Source organism: Condylostylus longicornis, unplaced genomic scaffold (assembly GCF_029603195.1).
Source record: "Condylostylus longicornis isolate FDR11 unplaced genomic scaffold, ASM2960319v2 ptg000044l, whole genome shotgun sequence".
NCBI classification, from domain to species: domain Eukaryota; kingdom Metazoa; phylum Arthropoda; class Insecta; order Diptera; family Dolichopodidae; genus Condylostylus; species Condylostylus longicornis.
In genome coordinates, this window is record NW_026578013.1 from 8,133,439 (window position 1) to 8,156,773 (window position 23,335).

A 23,335-nucleotide genomic window follows, 5' to 3' on the forward strand; every position below is an offset into this window, starting at 1 on the left:
TAAATTGGTAATATTATAAAAGCCTTTGAATTTTTACTCAAAATTATTTAAGATATTTTCAAATTTTAGCCTAAAATTTCAAAAATGACAAATGCAATATTACGAATCCTTGCTTCTTATTAATTTTTAGCAATATATTGTTCTTGGAAAATGTATAAGGGTTAAAATACAATATCAAATTACTCTGCACATGCGTATTTGCACATATATATATAACACAATGTGATATAATAATACCCTGTTGAACACAATATTATCTTGCTCCATTTAACAAATATGAGTATTAGGCCTTTGACATTAGTTTAACATTGATTATTGTTTGTTTTGAAAGCTTTTGTTGTAATATGAATCATTTAAATTAATTTCAAAAAAAAATTTCAAATTTTTAAAAATAAAGGAAAATGCAATTTTAGCAAAAATTGAAATAAATTTTTGATATAAAAAGTAATAACAAATAATTAAAAAATTAAAAAATAATCGTAAAAATCATGGGAACATTTTTACGCTTTAATTTGATAATATTATAAATGCTAATTTGTTACGAAACATAAGCCTTTGAAATAAAATACAATTACGATTTTCTTGTTAACAGAATTGTACTACATTTGGCTTTTTTTTTTTTTTTTTAGAAATTTGATCATTGGATTAGGTCATTGAACAATATTATTGTTTTGATTTTAAATTTTACCGGGAATTTTGATGAATGTTTGTGTATAATGCGAGATTGTCTTTATTAGAAATATAAAATAATTTGATATTTTTTTTGCATATCTTATATTTATTTATTCATGCAAAAATACAAAATCACTCAAAATTCATTGTCGCGCATATTATATAAAAGCTATAGGCCTTAATTTATTAGTGAATTCAAACTCTTTTGGATTCTTTTTATATAAAAATTTTACAGTATGTAGTTGTATAACAATTTGGGCAAAATTTGGATTTTGGTATGATTACGATGGCAAATAGCTAATATGATTACGACGGCAACTCTTTTTATAATAATTTTCAAACAAGATATTTAATCCAAAAATTAAAATTTACTGTTCGATAATAATAATGACATGTTAAAAAAATTTTAAAATATTGTCTGTAGTTTGTTTCGTATGTGACATGTGACTATATTACAAAAAAATTTTTTTTAAGTTCCTTTTTTTTATTTTTTAATTAAAAGACATGCTAGTTTAGATTTTGTTATTTTGTTTTAAGTAATTGTGAATTTAGTTTAAAAGTATATACTCGTATTTGTTAATTTATTAAAAAAATAATTATTAATTTGTCGCATTTTAAAATTTTTTGGATTTCTGTTATATGAAATTATTTCTGACAATGTATAAAGTAAGTATATATATTATATTTGAATTTTAATTTAACTGAGAACTTGTGATTGACTGGCATACTAATAATTGATATATAAAAAATTTAAGATTTTTATAAGAAATTTCAAAATGCACCTATTAATTATAAAAATTTAGTTAATGACATCACAATTTAATTATTATATAATTGACATTTATTCCTATAATTAAAAATTGACAAAGGAATTTAAAAAAAAAAAATTTAAAAAAATTTTTATTTAATTTGGCTTTTAATTTTTTAACTTTGTGACTAAAAATTATACAAAATATAAAAATAAAAGCAAAAAAAGAAGAAATAAAAAATAGCATCCATAGAATGAAAAGCAACTTTTTGACCTTGATTTTGACCTTAACGTTGAAATTGCAGACAAAAAAAGATCATTTGTATTGAAATACACATAGTACAATTTACTTTATGTTTTAATGTATGTTGAAAAGAGATGGAAAATGAAAAATAATTTTAATTAACTTAAAAATCTGTTCAAAGCCGGTTTCTTTTTTTCTTTTATTGTTGCTATTTCTATGAATTTTTAATATTTGCTATTATTCATATAAAAATTATATATTAAACTTTCTTATATACGTATCTGATATACATACATGTAGCTATACAAAAATATCAAATTACCTACTGGTATAAACTCATGTGCATGTATGTTAATTCAATGTATTTATAAATGGCAATTTAAACTTGAAAATTATTCTACCGTTCATTATTATAATAATGATCCAAGTACTATTTATAAAAGCTATTGTATACATATTGTATACCTACATACAAATTCCTATACAAGTATGTCAGTGTTTACGAAGTACGACACAAAATTTATGAGTTAAATAAGACTCGAATGTAAATAAAAATTCATCTTCTAAAATATTATCTTGTTTCCGGAAGAAGTCTAAGATATTTTAACCTTATACATAAATGCTATAAATTTTTAGGATATAATGTGTTAGAATTTTTGATGAAACCATAAAAAATTAATCAAAATGCCTGAATTAGTCATAGTTAAGATATAAGAGCTTCTTTCTTTTAGTGATTCACTTAATTTGTAAATATGAATTGATAATAAATTATTATAAATTTTAATTAAAAAGTGCAAAGTAAATATAACAAAAGTTGGCAATTTTCATTATTTGGAATGAAATCATTTTTAAATATATAAGGATCGATCTCTTTTTTGATTTATGCAAATTTGAATATAAGAAAGCTACTTCTTAGTAGTTTGCATAATCACCTTGTTGCTCAAAAGCATAACCAAATATTGCGAATTTGGCATTAATTTTCCATACATAAATAAAGCTTAATTTACTCTTAATATGCATGTTTACTCCTTCATTAACATTCCCTGTTATAGGCTTATGTGTAGAGTGTTTACACCTGATGAAAATTTAGAGTTTAGAGTGTACCCTTAAGTAAAATTCCAGCAATTTATGTACCTATATTTTAGATTTTATTGCTCACTTTTAATCGAACATGCTTATTCCAAAACGAAATTCGCTTTCTACATACAAATCTTAAAGAATTCATTTAATTAAATGCTTGTATAATTAATTTTAATTAATTCACAATTATTATAATGAAAACAAATTAGGAAAACGCGATTTAATAGATTCAATATAGTGAAAGATTTTATTATTTAATAATATTTATGCAATATGAGTGATTTATTTGCAATATATTCTAGAACTGCAACTAACAAAAGCTAAGTGTTAGTTTAATTTATGCTATGTTTGGCGCCTACATATTTGAAATTTTCAATATACAAGTTACTTTTTCAGCTTCGTTTAATAATCTCATAAGAATTGTGGCAAAAATTTAACTTCTAATTATAGATAGTTTTTGAATAAAATTTGATTTAAGAACTTTTTAACCCTAATTTTGTATATATTTTTAGATAGGAATTTTATAGTTCAATTCAAATTTTATATAATTTCAAGCTATACATGACACATTATTACATAACATTTAATAACTTAATTACTATTATAAAGCAAAATTTAATTTTTAATAATTATTTAACAAATTAACTAAAAATTATAGTATTAAATTTAAAATTCTTTTTTCCTGAACATTGTAGTTATTTTTAAAACTCCCTTAACAAATCAACTTAATTTCGAAAGTTTATTAGAATTAGAGTTTATAATATAGTTATGTATATATCCGCTTATTTATTATGATTTTCATTATATGATATTATAATTTAAATAATAATTATTTTAATGGTTTTAATTATACTACATATTAGGGTAATATTTATTCTAATATCAACACTTATTGGGGAAGATCCAATTCATTTTTAAATTTGTAATGATAAGATAAGGATAATCTTATCGAATATGTGAACTGTAATAATCTATTTATAATAGATCGTAAAGTGAAATATCATATTTCAATTTAATTAACTATAATATGTAAATAGTAATTGTTATACAAATATTATGATTTTATCAAAAAAGATTAATTGGAGAAGTTGGAAATTTTAAATGTTTCATAATTTTTTTTATTTAATATTGTGATGGAAACGTTTTAATTACAATTAAAAATATTTTTTGTATCTATGTATAATAAATAGGACACTTATATAGTTTGACTTTTGATTTTTGAGCTTTTTTTTTGTGATTAATATTTCTATTAGGTTAATTCACTTTGAATTAATGATTGCTTAATTGCATAAACGCAATATAAAATAAATGAATCGGAAACTTTTAAGTTAAATGCATAAATTTTATAACAAATTTAAAGAGAGATTATTGCATATTTACTTATAGCTATTATTAAAATAATTTAATAATATGAATTACTTAATGATAGTACAGTTCCCCGCCCATAAGTTCAAATAGTACTTGAGAATATTATTATATTAATCGGAGATATAGATGCGTGTCAATCAACGTTGTTATATAATGAAAACTGCATTGATATTATAAAATTATTGATTGTATGCCATTTCGTACAAAATTTTAGAATATAACTGAAGTAGCATACTCATAGTTTATTACCCTTTTTCTATTAACCCTTCTGTCTATAATTGTATTTTTATTTATGAGTCCAATCGGTCAAAAATTTCAGCTAATCTCAAGTTGAAGTACTTTTTGTAAGATGTTTCAGTTTATGTTTAAAATATGCATTTTTAGTGTCATTTTACAACAATAAAAAAAAATTGCTATAAATCCGCAACCGGTATATCTGGGTTTACACATATACCGTGACTTCAATAATGCTGTATTAAAAGTTTAAGTACGGTATTAATACGATAGTAGTACCGTCTCAAAGCTTTCAATACCTTAACATTGTAAAAACAAAACTGCTAAAGCATTTGATACATTTTGGAATACAATTTTTACAATATTAATACATACTTGTTTGAAAATTTCAATTTAAAGTTCCGTGCAAATGTTAATTTTTGCCAAACGTTACCACATAATTATAAAAACATTGCATTTATATGCTGCATTTTAGGAAAAAAACTTAATAACTCGATTATTTCGATATCCGATTTACTTTTATTTAACGTATCCACTACGTTTAGAACGCATTTAGAAAAAGTGTACAATGTCAAGAGCTTTAAATAAACTTTTTGGATTGTGATACTTTCGTAAAGCTTACATTGTAAGCGCATTATTGAAGTCATGGACATTTTACATAGAAATGGATAGTTTTAGTTATAATTATTTAATTATAAAATTAAAATTATATAAAAATTATTTCAAATATAATAATTCACCAAAAATTTTTCTCAAAAACAAAGCATTATTTTCGGAGCAACATGTCTGAACGTTCTGCAACAAAAAAATTTGTGCAATTTCCATATAAAATGTATTGTATACCCGGGCATATTGGTTATTGGCAGAACGTATATTTTTGGTTATAGACAGAAGGGTTAATAACTAATTTCCATAAAAAAATTTTCCAAATGAGTGTACTTAAGTGACCAATTAATAATCATTTTATTTATTTTTACATATAAAAACCTAATAATATAAATATTAAGTATATTTGTAATAATAAATAAAGTGCTTGTAATTAGTATCATTAATTAATCTATGATTGTAATCTATAAGTTTTATTTAAAAATATTACCCTACAAATGTCTACTTAAATAATTAAATTTAATTTTTAATATTAAATGAAATCTAAGCATTAAATTCTAGAATTGCTTTATTATACACCTATTTAATATTGTCTCTAATATAGTTTAAAATAACCTTAACAACGGCACTAAATTAAAAAAAAAAATCATACACAGTAAAACGTGCTTAAAAATTTTTGTTCACATTATAAAGAAAAAGAATATTAAATCAGAAATGCGATTAAAATTGCTGATTTTAATGAAATTTATAATAAAAAAAAAATGTTAAAATGTTAAAATCTGAATTTAAAACGAAATAAAATTATTAATCATTTTTGATTATCACATACTTATTATTATGTTTCATAGAAAGGCAGGACTCCATATTTGAAATGCTGTGAAAGAATATGCGATTTAGAAAAAAAAAATTTCAATCAGGTGACATGTAATGTTATATAGGTTGAATAGAATTTTACGATTAAAATATCTGATAATTTTATTAAGAAAAATCATAATCATCATTTCATAATTTTGTAATCAAAATCAATAGTGGCGCTCTGGTTCACAGACATTTCAATATCTATAATTAAAAATAGTTTTATTCGTCTGTCAAATTTTTAAATTTTTACAAGATTCGCTCGGAACACAAAATATTGCAAATCTATATATCGTTTAACATGAAACTACAATGGGGCTTTATGATTTTTTTGTAAAATATGAAAGTATGCAAATTTGCCCTCCAAATTTAAACAATTTCAATCAAAATATTTTGGTTGTTGTTCAATTTTTATTTAAAACGAAGTATTTTTAATTATTTTAGTGTCGCTTAGGTCATAAGTAATTTGTCAGTTTAAAAGTAAATTCAAATACTTAATTAAGAATATATAGAGGAATTCTAGATTTACATAAGTTCATTTTCCATATACAAGATAACTTATGAGGTGAAATTTTTTAAATGGAAAAATTTTTTAAAATTTAAATGTGTTCATAATATGAATACAATAAAAAAAATAGTATTGTCCCAATCAGCATTTTAATTTTTTTTATTATTACTGATTATGTTCATACTAACATACACATATACTTACATATAAAAACAAATTATATTTAATTTTCCATTATTCTTCTAAATTAGAATATTGTCAATAAACTTTCTAAATAATTACAATTGATAATATTTTTATATTATGTTCGGGGACTCTTTTTTTTTTTTCTAAACATACACAATATATAGAGGGTAAAGGAATGAATTAGATCTTTCCATTTGATTATCTTTGAGAAACTAATTTAAATTTTTATTATGCCTTTGTTATAATACACAAATGTGTATTTCATATATACAATTTTATTTAAATGTTATAAGTGTAGATTAGAATTGAAAATCGCAAGATTATATAATTATCTACATTCATTTGATATTGTATTTTTTTTTTTAATTAAGTAAATTATCAAAATATATATATAGAAAATTTATAAACATAATATTAATAAGTAATTATTATTTCCTGTAAATATGAATAAATTTAGAGTTTATATTTGCTATTTATGCAATTTAAATCAAATTTTAAAGTGAGAAGCCTCTAATGAAGCTTGTAAATCGTTTTTCTTTTATCTCAATTCATTATTAAAATCTATATGATATAATTAGATGACAATGTTAAATAATTCAACCCATAAATATTAATCTTAAGTAATTAAGGTGTTAGTTAACACTTTCAGTTTTAGGAGAAAACCATTTTGATTTTGATGCACAAAATAAGCTTGCGTGCGTATGTATTCGAAATTTTGCCTCTTTAAATTGGTAAAGGCGGGAAAATATTTTGACAAGAGGTATTTTATTCAAGATGAGGAATATTTTATTTGAACTAAATTTTCAAAAATCCGATTTTTGGAAAAAATGTCATTTAACTCCTTCATTTGTTTCCATGTTCCACATTACTACTTATTGATGATATTAGAGTCAATTGAGAAATTTCAATTTACGTATGTACGTATTTTTTACTATACAATTCGGCCGTTTCTTACGTTTTATTATGATTCTTAATCAATTATTTCAAAAATAATAATAAAAATTTGTAAATTAAAATTAAAAGTATAAATAAATAATATTATATAAGTACAATCTCTTTTAAATATAAATAAAATATAAACGCCGTCATAGAAAATTTTTGAAATTGTTTTTCCAATTAAGCTTAATAGTCCAATGCAAACATGAATTTTTAAATAACAAATATATATTTTAATAAAAATAAATAAATGTGATGATGTAATTAAAATTAAATAATAAAAGAAAACATTATTTTATGCACGTAATTAAAATTACTACTTACTATATATTTTTATTTTGATTCTAATATGCCAATACTTACCTCGTCATCATAATGAACTTTAAACTTTTACCATATTTAGACTTTTAACGACACACACATAATTTCATATTATGGTAATATAATTTCAAAATTTCCAAAAAAATTTTTTTTTAAAGTCATATAATTTCACCTACTTTTATGAATAATTTATTTAAGATTAAAATACTTATGGTATATCTATCGTCAGGCGTACTTATTTTCATTTATGACTAATTTCATATAATTTTACATATATATCACATACAAGTATAGAGAAATGTCTGGAAAGCCATAAATGAAGGTATCCGAGAATTTTTTTTTTTGAAATTTGTACTCTTTTAATCTTAACAGATATGAAAATATAATTTTTTATATGACCTAATACCCATACACTTATTTAAATAATATTAAACTTAAATAAAAATTGAAATATGTATGTAGGGGTCAACATTTGGTAAGATAAAAATGTTATCACTTCAAACTTAATGTGATAAGCAAAAAAAAAACAAAAGTCATATATTTTTATGCGGAAGTTTTAAGTTTTATCGTTTGAAAAAAAACGGATCAAGACGTCTATACACGCCCCTTTATTTTATAACAAAATAAACAAAGAAGCAATAAAAATAAATATCACAAAAAAAAAATGAAAACAGAAAAATAAAAAAAAAATAATCATATAAAAATAGAAAAATTAAACTATAGAAAGCAGTCAAGTCAAATAACCTCTGATTTGTACTATGGAACAACAGTGTCGGATTTAGGGGTACGACTTGTAAAGGATTTTGGAATATTACTAAGACCAAGCGAAATGTCATTATTAACTGTACCTAACCCTTAAAAATTTTTTAATAATGTTATTTTCATTATTTTTTTACTAAATAAATTCTTGTAGCTGTCAGGCGTGGTATTTAATAAAGTTTTATGCTTTATTGTTATATAAAATCAATTTATATTTAATTTTTTGTTGTTGTTATTCAAAAAAATTGAATTTCTAGTTAAATATGACAATTTTATCTTGATTTTGTTTGTTATCTGAGACAAAAACCTTAGTTTTGCCTTTTTTGACTTTTAATTTTATTTTGTTGTACAAAATTTTAAAAACTTTTTATAAGGAAATAAGAGAAATTTAAGTTTTGTAACAATCCGACAATAAAAATTCATTTTAGAAGTTTTTTTTTTTTAATACCTTTAAAGTACGAGGTGAAATTTTTAACAAATTCGTCGAGTTAATATCAATTGCTACAACTCTCTCCCAATGTCTGCGTAAGTGTTTTAGGCACAGTAATAAAATCAACACTGAGTAATAAAGCATAAAATGGTATGAAGGTACAGAGAATATGAAAGTGTAAGAAAAAAATATAAGGAAGTATTTGCAAAAGAAAAAGTGGTAGGTGTAAAACTTACTACAACTTGGACGGTTTAAGGACTAATGAAGCCTTAATATTAATTTTTGGAATTTTAGGCTGACATCTTTGAAAATGTTTAGTAAATTTGAGTATTTACACTCTAGTAAATAAAATCCCTTTTTCCAAAAAAAAAAAAAAAATGTTTCTATAAAAAAGAAATGCCTGAGGCATATTTTCGTACCATGTTTAAATCCATTACTGTATTAAGTGTAGAGCAGACTTCGGACCTAACCAGGCAACTAATACTATTTTTTTTTATTGCTTTTAATTCTTTTTGTTTTTTTGCTTGCCTCAATATAACTCTTTCAGTAATTCTAATGAAAAGCTTTCATTTAATTTTTTGCTTTTATTTTCTTTTTGTTCTTGTTCTTTTTATTCTACCCTTATCTCCTCTAAAAAATTTTGTATTTAAATTAGCAAGCTTATTAAGTTCACAATTCAGTTGATTACTTTCATTTGAAAAGCGCAAATGTTATTAGTTATTTATATAGAAAATAGAATTTTACGGCATCATAGAAAGTTTAAAAAGAAAAAGCGTTCAAAAATACGGAAGAAATAAAATAAAATATTTGAAAAAAAAAAGCAAAGTTATATTAAAAAATAAAAAATATATTAAGAATTATAAAGAAAAATTAAACAATTAATTGAAGAAAAGAGGCTCGTCTCAGTATTTAAAATAAAAAGAAGAAAAATTGAATATTTTGAATAAACATTAATTTCAATATACAAAAAATTAATTAATTAAAATTCTAAAATTGGAATTGAAAAAACTGTGAAGAATTTTTAAATTCGAATAAACTCTCCTGTCTCTCTTTACAACTATACACAATATAATTAATTTATTTCGTTATTTATTTATTTATTTAAAGTGAAATTTAATATTATAGTACAATTTAAAAAATTAAATTTAATAATTAATTCGTATCGAATTTAAAAATAGTTATACTTAGAATTAAATTTTTATATAATATTATTTGTGAGTTGTAAATTTAAAAAGAAATTTACACATAAGTCTTATATAATAATAAAATATTTAAAAGCAATTAGAACAAAAACAAATTTCAAAATGCATTGCTGCGAAACAACTATTTCCCTTGAGGTAATCATTAAAAAAATTTATGAAAGTATTTTGCATATACTTAATTTATTCATAGTATAAGTGTATAACAATAGTAATTAGCTAGAAAATTTAATAATTAAATAATAAATAAGAAATTATTTAAACTAAAACAAAACTAAATACGCGAAATTTTTTAAAGCCGAAATTGGCTGATGCAATCATGAAAATTTTTCTTAATTTGCGATCGGAAGTTCTATAATTTCCCAAAATAATTCACATAGACTTTAAGCCTTAAAATTGTAATTCTTTTTTTTTTATTATCGGTTTTTTTTTTCAGTCCACGTAAGTGCCAAAAAAAAAAAGAATTTAAATTTTCTTAAGCACTTGTGTCAACAGTCGTCTGCTCAATTAAAAATGGGCGTGGTGTCTGACATTAAAAAGAAATATTGGAAAAAAAAATTTGCTCACTAAAACGTGACTGAAATAAAACGTGTTTTGCTATTTAAAAGCTTCTTATAAACCACTTAAAGCGCTTAAAGTTTTCTTATTAAATGAACACAAATTAAAAAAATGTGATATTTCGAATATTAAGTTTCTACAGTTCTATAAAATTAATAAAAATATTTTAAATGTTGTATAATATTACAAAGCTGTAATTCAAGGAATTTGATTTAATCAAAATTTTTGAAAATATTTTCAATATGAGAAATTAAATAGAACGAGAGAATGTTTAGCCGAAATTATGCATATCACTTGATATTGCTATAAATTTTATATAGAATTTCTTTTTTGAAAATTTTATAATGTTCTAAAACATGCGGCAACAATGGAAAAATTATTTTCTTTAAAATTAAAAATAAATACTCCCAAAAGTATGCAATATTAATTCGAGATATGTAAAATTAAATTTTTTACTTGATAATGATTGAATACAAAAATTTAATCAAAAATTTTTTTTTATTCTAATTTTTTTGAATGTAGGAACAAGAAAACCTCATCAAAGAAATGGGGCGAACCTCAAATGCTAAAACTTTTCCACAATATATTGCTGCTGCAGCTGCTGCTGGTGGTGCATTAGCAGCCGGTGTCTGTTTAGGATGGACATCATTGACAGAAAAATCAATTACAGAACATAATGCTTATGGTTTTGAAGTAACTGATGAACAATTCTCATGGGTTGGTTCATTCTTTAATTTGGGTGCAGCATCAATTTGTATACCAATTGGATTTTTAATAAGTGCTATTGGACGTAAATTATCAATGTTATTATTAGTATTACCATTTACAATCGGTTGGGCACTATTAATATGGGCATCAAATGTTGAAATGATGTGGGCTGCACGTTTTATTTTGGGTGTATCTGGTGGAGCATTTTGTGTAACAGCACCAATGTATACTGGTGAAATAGCATCAAAAGAGATTCGTGGTACATTGGGAAGTTTCTTTCAACTGATGATAACAATTGGTATTCTATTGGCATATATATTGGGTTGGTTATTAGAAGTATTTCCAATGTCATTGATATGCGGTGCTGTACCAATATTATTTGGCTTAATTTTTGTCTTTATGCCAGAAACACCAACATATTTGGTTAGCAAAGGTAATATTGAAAGTGCTCAAAAATCAATTAAATGGTTACGTGGTGCAGATTATGATCATACACAAGAATTAAGTGAATTACAAATTGAAAGAGATCAAATTAAAAATAATAAAGTTAATTTTTTTGCTGCTATGTCAAGACCAGTTACAATTAAAGCATTATTTATTAGCTTGGGTTTAATGTCATTCCAACAGTTAAGCGGTATTAATGCTGTCATATTCTATACTGGTGGAATTTTTAAGGTAAATTTAATTAAAAAAAAATTTTTTTTTATAAGTATGTATTTTGTTTGCTGAATTTATTATAAATAAAAATTTTTATTTAATCTATTTCTAGGATGCTGACACCGGTATTGATTTAAATTTAGCAACAATTTTAGTTGGTGTTATGCAAGTAATCGCTACAACTGTATCTGTATTAGTTGTTGATCGTTTGGGACGTCGTATATTACTTTTGATTTCTGGTGCTGTTATGGCAATTTGTACAATATTATTGGGTGTTTATTTCTATATGAAATCGAATGATGCTTCATCAGTACAAGGTTTAGGATGGTTACCAGTTACATGCTTATGCTTATTCATTATTGTATTTTCATTGGGTTATGGTCCAGTACCATGGTTAATGATGGGTGAACTATTTCCAACTGATATAAAAGGTGTTGCTGGTTCAATTGCTGGTACATTCAATTGGGTTTTAGCATTTATTATTACAAAAACATTTGTCAACTTAAAAGATGCATTAGGACAAGGTGAAACATTTTGGTTATTTGCTGGTTTAACAGTTATTGGTTGTGTATTTGTTGCATTCTGTGTACCTGAAACAAAAGGTAAATCATTAGCTGAAATTCAACAAATGTTAGGAGATGAAACAGCTGGCAGAACAACATCAAGTTCAAAACAATAAAGCAACTAAAAAATGGAAAAAAAAAAATGATCAAAATATTTAGTAAAACAGAAAAAGAGGAAATTAAATGAAAAATTGAAAACAAAAGCAGCATAAAATAAGAGAAAAAAAAAAGTTTTTTATACGATAGATAATTACACACTACTATACTAAAATACATATATACATAGAGTATATACAGAGTATATACATATATATAAAGTTAAATTGATTTTTGCATGCATTGTAAGAGAACAAAATAATATGTGTATGTAGATTGAAAAGTATATAAGAAAAGCAAGAAAGCAGAATTTTATAAGAATATACAAAGGAAAAAAAAAATTAAAATATTTTTCAGAAAAAAAAATTTCTTAACTTTAAAATTTAAATTAAGAAAAAATTTCGAATTTTTCAAAAAAAGAAAAAAAATTTATTTTTGGTAACCTTGTCCTCCGATATTTAAATGTCCAATATATCAAAAATCAATGTTAAAATATTAAAGAAAAATAAAAATTTTAATTGTATTTTTGTGAAGAATTTCTCCTATTAATTATATTTTTTTAATCTAAGTTATTAATTTATAACAAGCATTACTATAAAAATTTCCTATACAAAAATTTAATATGAAATATTTTTAATATTAAAGAAAAACAAACAAAAAGTGCATTCTAACAATTTTGTTTCATGTTTTTTTTTCTTGTTAGCTCTTAAAACTGTTAAAACAAATAAAAGAGTTTGCATAATTAATTTTCAATTAAAAAATTGTTTTTTTTTTTTTTTTAATTTTCTTCTATAAACTATGAATTTTTATTTTGTATAAAAATTTTTATGATTTTTAATGATTAATATACAAAATTAATAATATTTATAAATTGATTATTCAAAGAGGAAATTAAAATAAAAAATAAATATGGATATTAATCCTTATTAATCCTTTCTTCTCTTTTAAAACCGAAAATTCAATTATCCTAAAAAATTAAAACAAAAAAAAAATACTTTTAATAAATAAAAATTTTTCGCAGCACAAAGACTGAAAAAATACTAAAATTATATTAAATTTTTGTTATACAAATATAAGAAAATATATACATATATACATATATCGTATTTCTAATTTAAAACAAATAAATAAATCAATGATTATCAAAATTAAAATTTCAAAATTCAAAAATTTTAAAACAAAAACAATAATTTTATGTGTAAAAACAATTTTTTATAAAAATTTGAAAAAAAAAAAATTGAATATCAAAATTTAATAACTTTATTACATATATATTTTTTTTTTTTTTAATTATTATATTTTAAAATCATGACATTATTCAAAATTTTTTTTTTTAAATATTAATTTGATTTTATTAGAACAAAATATTTTATTATTATTTCGTATACATAAATACTTTGAAAATTTCAAAACAAAAATTTATCAATTGTATTGTAATAATTGTAAAAGATAAATGTTATATATTAATATGATTGTAAGTAAATTAAAAAAGAAGGTTATAAAAGAGCAATTTTGTAGACCTGAAAATATTTAAATTGTAAAAACTTAAATAACAAAACATAGAAAAAACAAACCTAACTTAAACACTTAACATGAAAAATGTAATTTATAAAATATACAGAAAAAAAAAACCGTTATTATTACTTTAAAAAAAAAAAAATATTATTTTTTATTTATATGTAAATGTATAATAGTATTAGAGTTCAAAAAGCTTACATATTTTGAAAAAAGCAAAAAAATTAAAACAATAACATGAAAATAATTTTCTTTTCTCTTAAATTAAGAACAATTTTTGTAAATGTAAGCGTATATTTATAACAAGCAAACAACTATATATACGAGTAACAATAGAGAAAATAATAATATATAAGAGAATAAATTTTGTTTTATGCTACAACATTTCTTCTCAATTAAAAATTAATTTGTGAACATTTTTTTAGTAAACATTTTTTTTTTTCAAAAAAAATATTTGTGAGAGAAATATTAAAAAATTTAGTTAAACATTAAAATTTCAGAAAAAAAAGAAGAGAATGTGTACAATTTTTTATTGAGAGAGATAATGTGTTGTTAAATGAGAGAAAAACTGTTAAGTGAATGACGTAATATTGTTCTCTTAAATAATATTATTTATACTCTATTGTTTAATTTAAAATTATTAAATATTGAACTAAAAAACAAAAAGTTCATATTAAAATAATTTTGGTATATCCTAATAACAATAAATTTTTGCACAAAATTTATTTATACAAGTATAATATTCTAATTTCCAATTTTAAAATTTTATTGCCATTTTTTTTTCTTTCCTTACAAAACTTTATTTAAATAATTTGTTTTAATATTTTCTTATTTAAATAAATTATATAATATTTATACTTAGTATCTAATAGAAATCAAATAGATAAAATATATCTTTTATTCTTTTAATTCTTTGTTTAGTAAAATTTTTAATATAATAATGTAGTTAATTTCAATTTTAGAATTATTTAAATTTTAAAACTTTGTTATTTTCAATGATTTATTAAATTTTTCTAATTCTAAAGGTCATAATTTTATTAAAAAGATAAAAAAAATAATTTTAAAATAGAAAATTTGTTATAATTATATAACAATATATAAGATACATTTATTATAAATGTAGAATTTATTTCAAAACATCAAATTTATTTGTTATACTTTTTATAATGATAATTTTTCTTTTTTTCAATTTCATATAATTTTAATTATTTGTTATTAATATTTTATATACATACACACACTTGTATACTTTATAATGTTACATTTTAGAAAATTGTTATTAATTAGAGCAGAAAAAATATTTATACATAATTAAATTAGTATTGCTTTTAAGTTAATAATACAATAATATAAATTAAAATTTAAACAAAAAAAACTAGAAAAACTCACAAATAAAATCCTACATTTATGTTAAAAGAATTAAAAAATTATTATACTAAAAATATAAATGTATTCATAATGTATAAAATTAAGAAAATAAGAAAATTTACTCACAATTTTATTTATAAAATAGAACAAAAAAATATCAAAAAAAAAACAGAACTAAAACAGTTTTATTTTTTATAATTTGTATTTTTTTTTTTTACTTACCCACTTCGATATAACTAATAAAGAGTGTCCAAAATTTTTCTTTTATCAAAACATTTCTACAATTATACCATTTTAATCTACTATATAGAGAAACAGTCGCCTTAAAAACTGTTTTAATCATGGCACAAGAACTCGTCATTTATGTAATTGGGTAAACATTGAGCATTAGCTATGCCACGACTTCCGTAATATAAAATGTTTATTGCAAACAAAACATTTTATTCAAAAATTTTAAAATATTTTATTCAACATTAACAGTTTTCATCTACTTAACTCTATAATAGATGATTTCCAGACAATTTTTTACACAACTTATTTAATATAACCAAATATATTAATAATCTCCTATATTAAATTCTAATGTTATCCCACAGCAATTATTGTTGAAACGAATAGCAAATATTTTACATGAATGTAAATAAATGAATGTTTTAAATGTTATACAAAAATATTGGTAAATATACAAAACGTATAATAACCCTAAAGGAAAAAATTATTAAATAATGTAAAAAAAAAATTTATTTTTTTATTAAAAATTTTATTTACCCCCTAAATTTTAATAATACCGTATTATTACCGCAGAAAATTGAATTGTGGAAATTCATTTAAATAACAAAATTATATTATATAATTTGTTTTAGTATAATACAGTTCAAATATAGTTGAACAGCCCCATAAATATTAATAAATAATAATATAATAAAGTTTCAAGGTTTCTGTATTTTTAAAAATACAATCGTTTTGGAAATTTATTTTCAATTTTTATTTAATTATCATTTTTATTTTTAAATTTAATACATGCTACATATATATATGTATATATATATATATATATATATATATATATATATTTTTCTAAGCTTAATAAATTATGTATTAAAATAAAAATATAAATTTAATAAAATTTACATATAAATCCAAAAAAATAATAGTGTTCTTTTAATTGAAATGAAAAATGTATAATTTATGTAAAAAAAAAATACACTAAAACAAACCATATATATATATTATGCAAAAAACACAAACCGTATACACAATGAATATTGTAAAATTGTTAAGAAAATTTATTAAATTGTACATTTTAAATGTAAAATAAAAGTTAAGAATTTTAATGAAAATTCCGCCTAAATATCAATGTTGTTTGTATAGAAATATATTACATTGTATCATATATACTATATTATTTATATATAATAAAAATTATATAACTAATAATTATTTTTAATAATAATTATTGAAGTTTAAAAACAATACAAAGAATATTCAATTGTGCAGTTTTAATGCCATTAAAATTTTAATTTCTTATATAAATTTTATATTTCAGTTTTAGAATTTTTTACTCAATTTTGATGGTCATCTTTCAATAATTTAATTTTATAATTTAATATTTATAAATTGCTCTTTTATTTTAATTTTAATTATTTACAATTATATTATAAAAACTTTATTTTATACTTGTTGGAAAATAAATATTTTGTATATTTTAATTTTTATATTTGCAATATTTTTTCTTGGTCAATTATTGTTTGTTATTTAAGCTTACATAAATTCATATTGTAGTTAAACAATTTAATTATAATTATTATTATTATTTTTTTTTATAAATAACAATCAAATTTTTATTTTTAAATTATAATATTATTAATTAGATGTTTTTTTTTTTAAGTTTATATTATATTAAGTCATTATTATTAAAAAAAAATTCATTTTCACATTTAATAAATTTTATGAGTTTTATTTGATTAATCTTTATTTATTTTTAGCAGTCCAATAAATATTTTATGAATTGAGAGTTGATTTTGCTTTGCCTAATTTACATCGAAGACCGAATATTCAAATTTGTATGAGAGTACTTGTAAGTACGAGATTGTACAACACAAAATTCAGTTCGAAAAAAGAAAATGATTTGGGGTTTGTTCGGAATCGAACTCGAAAAAGAATAAAATTTCAATTTAAATTTTTATACAATTTTTTCAAACACATTGTGTAACTTAATACGAGTATTTGAAAACTTAAAAATCTTGATGCTTTGTATTATTTCATTCCATTGCTTATTTTAAAAAGAAAATTTTTTGCTTCAATTTATTTTAATTACAAAAAACATATAAGCATCGAAAAAAATTTGGATACACAACTTGACAAATATTTAAGTGCTAACAACGTCGCAGACACAACATCAAATAAATTCTCAATGTAGCACATCGTCAAATTTTTTTGTTGATATTTTAGAAGATTGTGCAATGTGTCCGATATGTTGTAGATGCAATTCCGAAGGTATCCCGATTTTATCATAGAAATTGCACATAAAAATTGTTGTGTACTAAATTTTTTTTTCAAAAAACGTTGAAAGGTTCCATTTTTATTTAATGTAAAAAGCTTTTTCCAATATTTAAAATTAAAAGTTCATTTTACAACAATAGCTTTTTAAAATAGATTTATTGAATATGTGAACCATTCATTTATTAAATTTAAATAAAAATTTTATGGAACAAATCAGAAAATCAACAATTTATTGGGTTTGTGTCTTAAATAAATGTTCATCTTTTATAACAGTTTATAATGTGGATATTTAATGGCATTTTTTCAACGATGAATTGTAATTTAAATTTAAATTTATACTATATGCCTTTCAAGAGGGAAAATTACTTATTAACGTACTGAAATTAGCAAGACGCGGCAATTTAATCACCGCGCCCCTCTGTCGGTTCATAAATTTAATGTTTCATGAATTTCATGAATTTTATATGAAAATTTTTATTGAGAATCTTAAATTTCTTCAAAATTTACATTTTATAGAAATTTGAGAAACAAAAATTGAAGGAAGCCTTTCAAAATATTTTAATATTTCTATTAAATCTATAAATCTAACGGAGTAGTTTATTTTAGAGAGCTTTTTTAGTATTTTGTGATAATTGACTTTGGATAAGAAAATTTGTACAGTAAAAGTAAATAAATTACATTTTCAGCCCCTTTAACAGTATTATCGTATATCTCGCTTCATCTCCAGAATTCTCCGTTTTTCCATTTTTTTCAATTGGGTTTTTGCATTTCTTCTCGAACTATCGACTAAACGCTTCAAAAAGAAAGTAAATAAGTTTTTAATACTGAATAATTCTTCTCACTCGAAAATTATATTATAAAAATATATGAGAGTTTCTCACTTTCTTCACACTTGGCGAGTAAAACAGTAAGATACGAGTACACGATCAAGCTCTCAATTTTAAATAAATGATTTTAATTTTTAAAATTTTTTTTACTCATCGTTTTTATTTCAATCAAAATGTCTAAATATTTGTAAAATAATCTCTTTACATTTTTAACAAACATTTGAAATATAATTACAAGAAGAACCGAAACAAAAAATTTAATAACAGAACCTTGCCAATTAAAGTCAAATTTAAATCAGTTGGAACATGATGGTTACAATTTAATATTACATTATAAAAATTTAACAAAAAAAAATATCACCCGAATTTTTGTGGTGAAAAATTTTACATAATTACTGACATTTAAATTAATTATAAATATATATACGCATTTGTATTTTATTTCTACATAATGAGCATACACGTGTATATATATATAATTATATACAATTATTATATATTTTAGAGGTTTCAAATAATGTAAATATGATGCGATTTTGGTTGCACTCAAAGTATAACATGGAAAATGCTTTTTTATAAACCTAGGAGTGTGCTTACCATATATAAAAATAAAATAAGCATTTTTGAGGGGGTTGTACTTATCTGTATAATTTTAATATTTTTATATACGGGTAAAATCATATTAAATGAATTAAATAAATAATTTAATTAAAATATTTTAGATTTAAATTTCTTGTTGTGGATAAATTGGTTTATTAAATTTTGTAATCATTAGCATTTTATTTAAATTACATTAGCGTATCAATTTGTTATAAAAAAAAAAATTATATCAAAATTGTTATAATATTTATTTTCTAATTTGTTAGGCTCTTCTTATTAACCCCTTAATATTGTTTATAGCAATTTTAAAATAGTTTGGTAAATTTTAATTTAAATATGATTTTCGGGATTTTTAAATTTTAACTTTGAATAATATGTTTTTTACGTATGTATATTCCATTTTTGTTGCATAAGCTGGTTAGATTCTTAATAAATAAAACGATTAAAAAAAACTAGCTATTATGGGAAACGATTTCCTTCAACAGATGCGTTTAATAAATTTAACCACTACAATGTTCGAGTTGATTTTCAAAGACGGCAACAATTACTATGTGATAGAAATCCCTAATGGCAATTTTCAACTTTATGTCGATTCAAGTCGTATTCCATAATAATTGAGCTCAATATGTTTAAAATTGAAATTTAAAGAGTTAAAATACTTTAAGTATGAAAATTATTTAACAAATTTTCTGTAAATGTGATAATTAAAGCTCTAAATATAATTTTTCTATGCACAGTATAGGAAATGAGTTGGGTAATTCATGAAAATAAATAATTTTTAAAAATGTGTGCATATAGATGAATAATATGCGTTATCAATAGAAATGAAATATAGACACTGGAACTATTAGAAATTAGAACAAAAACTAATTCGTTTTGTTTCTGGAAATTTCAAAATTTTTCATTATAAATTTCAAAAGGTTAAAGAAGGTTAATATATGGTAGATTTAAATTCAATTGATGAATCTAAATAAAATTATGTAATTTTATAATTGTTATTCACATGACTGAATCAAAAATTAATTTCAAATTTAAAAATATTTTCACGCTTATTAAATAATGTAAATGAATATTAAATTATTTTGAAATTGTAATATCATCTATATATATCTAGAAATCAGCATTTAAAATTAGACTTTAGAATACGATTTTATGTTTATTTAAATTCATTTATATGGGAGTTCAAATGGGAGATAAATCCAATATGTAAAGCAGAACTTTTCGAGTAAAATATAAAAGAAAAATTATATGAAGGCGCAACCATTGACAGAAATTGAAAATTTATAAAAAATAATTCGAAAAACTTAGTTTAATCCGATTTTTTTTTAGGTACATATTATTTATCCAAAAATTTTGGCCAATGAATTCTAAAGTGCAAGGAAGTATTGCTGGCTTGTTAACACAAATTAGTGAAATCAGTGACTTCTCATCAGATACAATACAATGGTGAAAAATTTCACGATTTTGGAGATTAATTGATGGGTTCATTTCTTGAAGTATCGGCGTAAAAATCCTAATAAAAATTTTATTTTTTAAGACATGAAAAAGTTTGTGCAAAGTCTTTTCAAGTATGAGCCTATTGAAGTGCATATTTCATTTTAGAACTGACTAATAGTAAAGGTCAGAAACTCCACGACCATAAATAATAAAGTTAGGTCAAACAATAGCTTTGTAGAGTAGCACTTTTCCCTTTAACAAGTGAAAATACTGCAGTAAAAAAAATGCATGTAGGTGTTACGTTGCTCAAATAACTTTTATTCATATATCAAAATTTTTCAAAAGATTGTATACATTTAGGATGAGAATAAAAATTAAGGAGATATTAACGTAGTGTTGAATTCAAGGGTTCATTGTGTGAGTAAAAATAAATAATTATATTTTTTGATACCATGGCGTTTACTGTTAGCTTTCTGCATTCATAGAAATTTGAAAAATCTTACAGTTTCAGAGTTATAAGGCCTTGAAAGTTCACATTTTACAAATTTCAAGAGACTATAACCTGAGGGGAGATCGAGGTGGAAAACAATTTTATGCCGTGGTATAGAAGAAAACAGTTACTATTTTTCTGCATTTGCAGAATTTTAGTGAATGTTTGTGGTTTCGTTAGAATAAATTGTCAAAAAATATCATTTTTGTGGCTTTGAGTGACTATAACTTTTAAAGAGAGCCTTCTGAGAGATATGTAAAAAATGTTATTCTGTGAGAATAAGTTTCTACTAATGAACTATTTATATATAAAATTTTCTGTCTTAAAGGGTTTAGGAGTTTTGTAAATGGATGCAATGGGCAGATGGGCAGAGCAACACTAATAAGCACTTTTTTCAAAATTTTTAGAAATAACAATTTTTTTTGAATTCAATAATGTTTTTAGCTTGATTTAAAATCAAATTCACCATATTATTTATTCAAATATTATACAGTTTTAATCCAAACAAGATTTAGTTGTAAATTGAAAACCAATACAATTTCAATTTGATAAATTAAATTTAATTAAAAAATTCAAATATTACAAACTTTGTTTTTAAATATTTATTTTAATTTGTTTACATATTGCAATAACCTTTAACGCTAATTGCAAATATCAATGCATACATACTTTATCTTATGTGCTATAACATGCAACTATGTATGTTTGCATATAAACAATGAAATTTTGTTATACGGAACAATTTTTGAGCATTTATACTTTTTTTTTATAGAATATTGCATTGTAGTAACTGACCGTCTCTATCTAATTGAATTTTAATATTTTCAAATTTACGTTTATATTTGCATAGGTGCCTGAATAACAAACTCACATTGTATGCGTATTTAAGAGATATTATTGATTTGTCAGTCCACTTATGAAGTCAATTTAATTTTGTGTTCGTTTTCAATATAAAAATAATTTTACAAGAATGTCAATATATTAGGGATAATGTTGACCCTTCAACTATGGAACCTTAACCAATTGACTTTGAGAATATTGTTCTTGTTTAATAATTTTGTTCAGTTTTTGAAATAATCATTTAGAATTTACTGTCAAATTAGGACTATTTTTTTGGAAAAAAGTGCAAATTATCTAGAATCAACAAGATCTAGGAAAATGTTTTGTTCATTTTTGATTCTTCACTTATACATTATTGCTCTGCATGTTTTTTTGAATCACTCATACATACATACAGTATTACACTTAAAATACAAACGAGATTTTGGACAATTTAACAAATTATAATTATTGGGGCCCAACCATCCTATATCTAATTTATTTCAATTTAATTTATCAATCTGCAATTTCATGTAATTTTATTTGAAACACCAATGAAATTTCTTTTAGTTTTACATTTTTTCCTCTTTTTACTATGCTCTAAACTAAATCAATAGTATAATTTTCAATTGTTAAGTAAAAATATTTAATTAAAATTTTCATTTACATATATTATATGTATATATATTTGTAAGCATATGTGAGTATTTACCGCAAGCAGAAATATTGTAGGTGGAAAGCGACATGTAAATAATATTGTTATTTAAAGAATTCAGGAATAAATTTTGACAAAAGAAAAATATACATTTTTCCGTACATAAATTATAAATGTGCCTAATGTTTATTCATGGAAGATACGAGTATGTTGAAACAATGAAAAGTGAAGATATAATATCATCAATATTGATATACTATTGAATTTTTCAAAAAAATTTATGAAAAAAGTATTGGGAAGTTCTTATTGGCAGTATAACAGTTTATAGTTCACAAATTTGCAAAAAGTTTTGTTCAAAAATTATAAATAATGAAAAATTTTCTAGCAAAATTGA

General features: G+C 21.8%; 1 protein-coding gene across 4 annotated transcripts in view; it reads left to right on the forward strand.

Moving 5' to 3' along the window:
- The window catches only part of LOC129610472 (facilitated trehalose transporter Tret1-2 homolog), an 81,008-nt gene extending 67,605 nt beyond the window's left edge, over nucleotides 1-13,403 (forward strand). The window contains exons 1-3 of one of the 4 annotated variants that reach the window (XM_055523077.1): nucleotides 1,185-1,338; nucleotides 11,227-12,087; nucleotides 12,182-13,402. In XM_055523077.1, coding sequence (XP_055379052.1) covers nucleotides 1,312-1,338; nucleotides 11,227-12,087; nucleotides 12,182-12,748 — 1,455 coding nt within the window. In that variant the 5' untranslated portion in view covers nucleotides 1,185-1,311 and the 3' untranslated portion in view covers nucleotides 12,749-13,402. Of the gene's footprint in view, nucleotides 1-1,184; nucleotides 1,339-9,671; nucleotides 10,285-11,226; nucleotides 12,088-12,181 lie in introns of those variants that run through there. The other 3 variants (XM_055523076.1, XM_055523078.1, XM_055523075.1) reach the window with 3 other exon arrangements.
- Nucleotides 13,404-23,335: the final 9,932 nt, after the last annotated feature.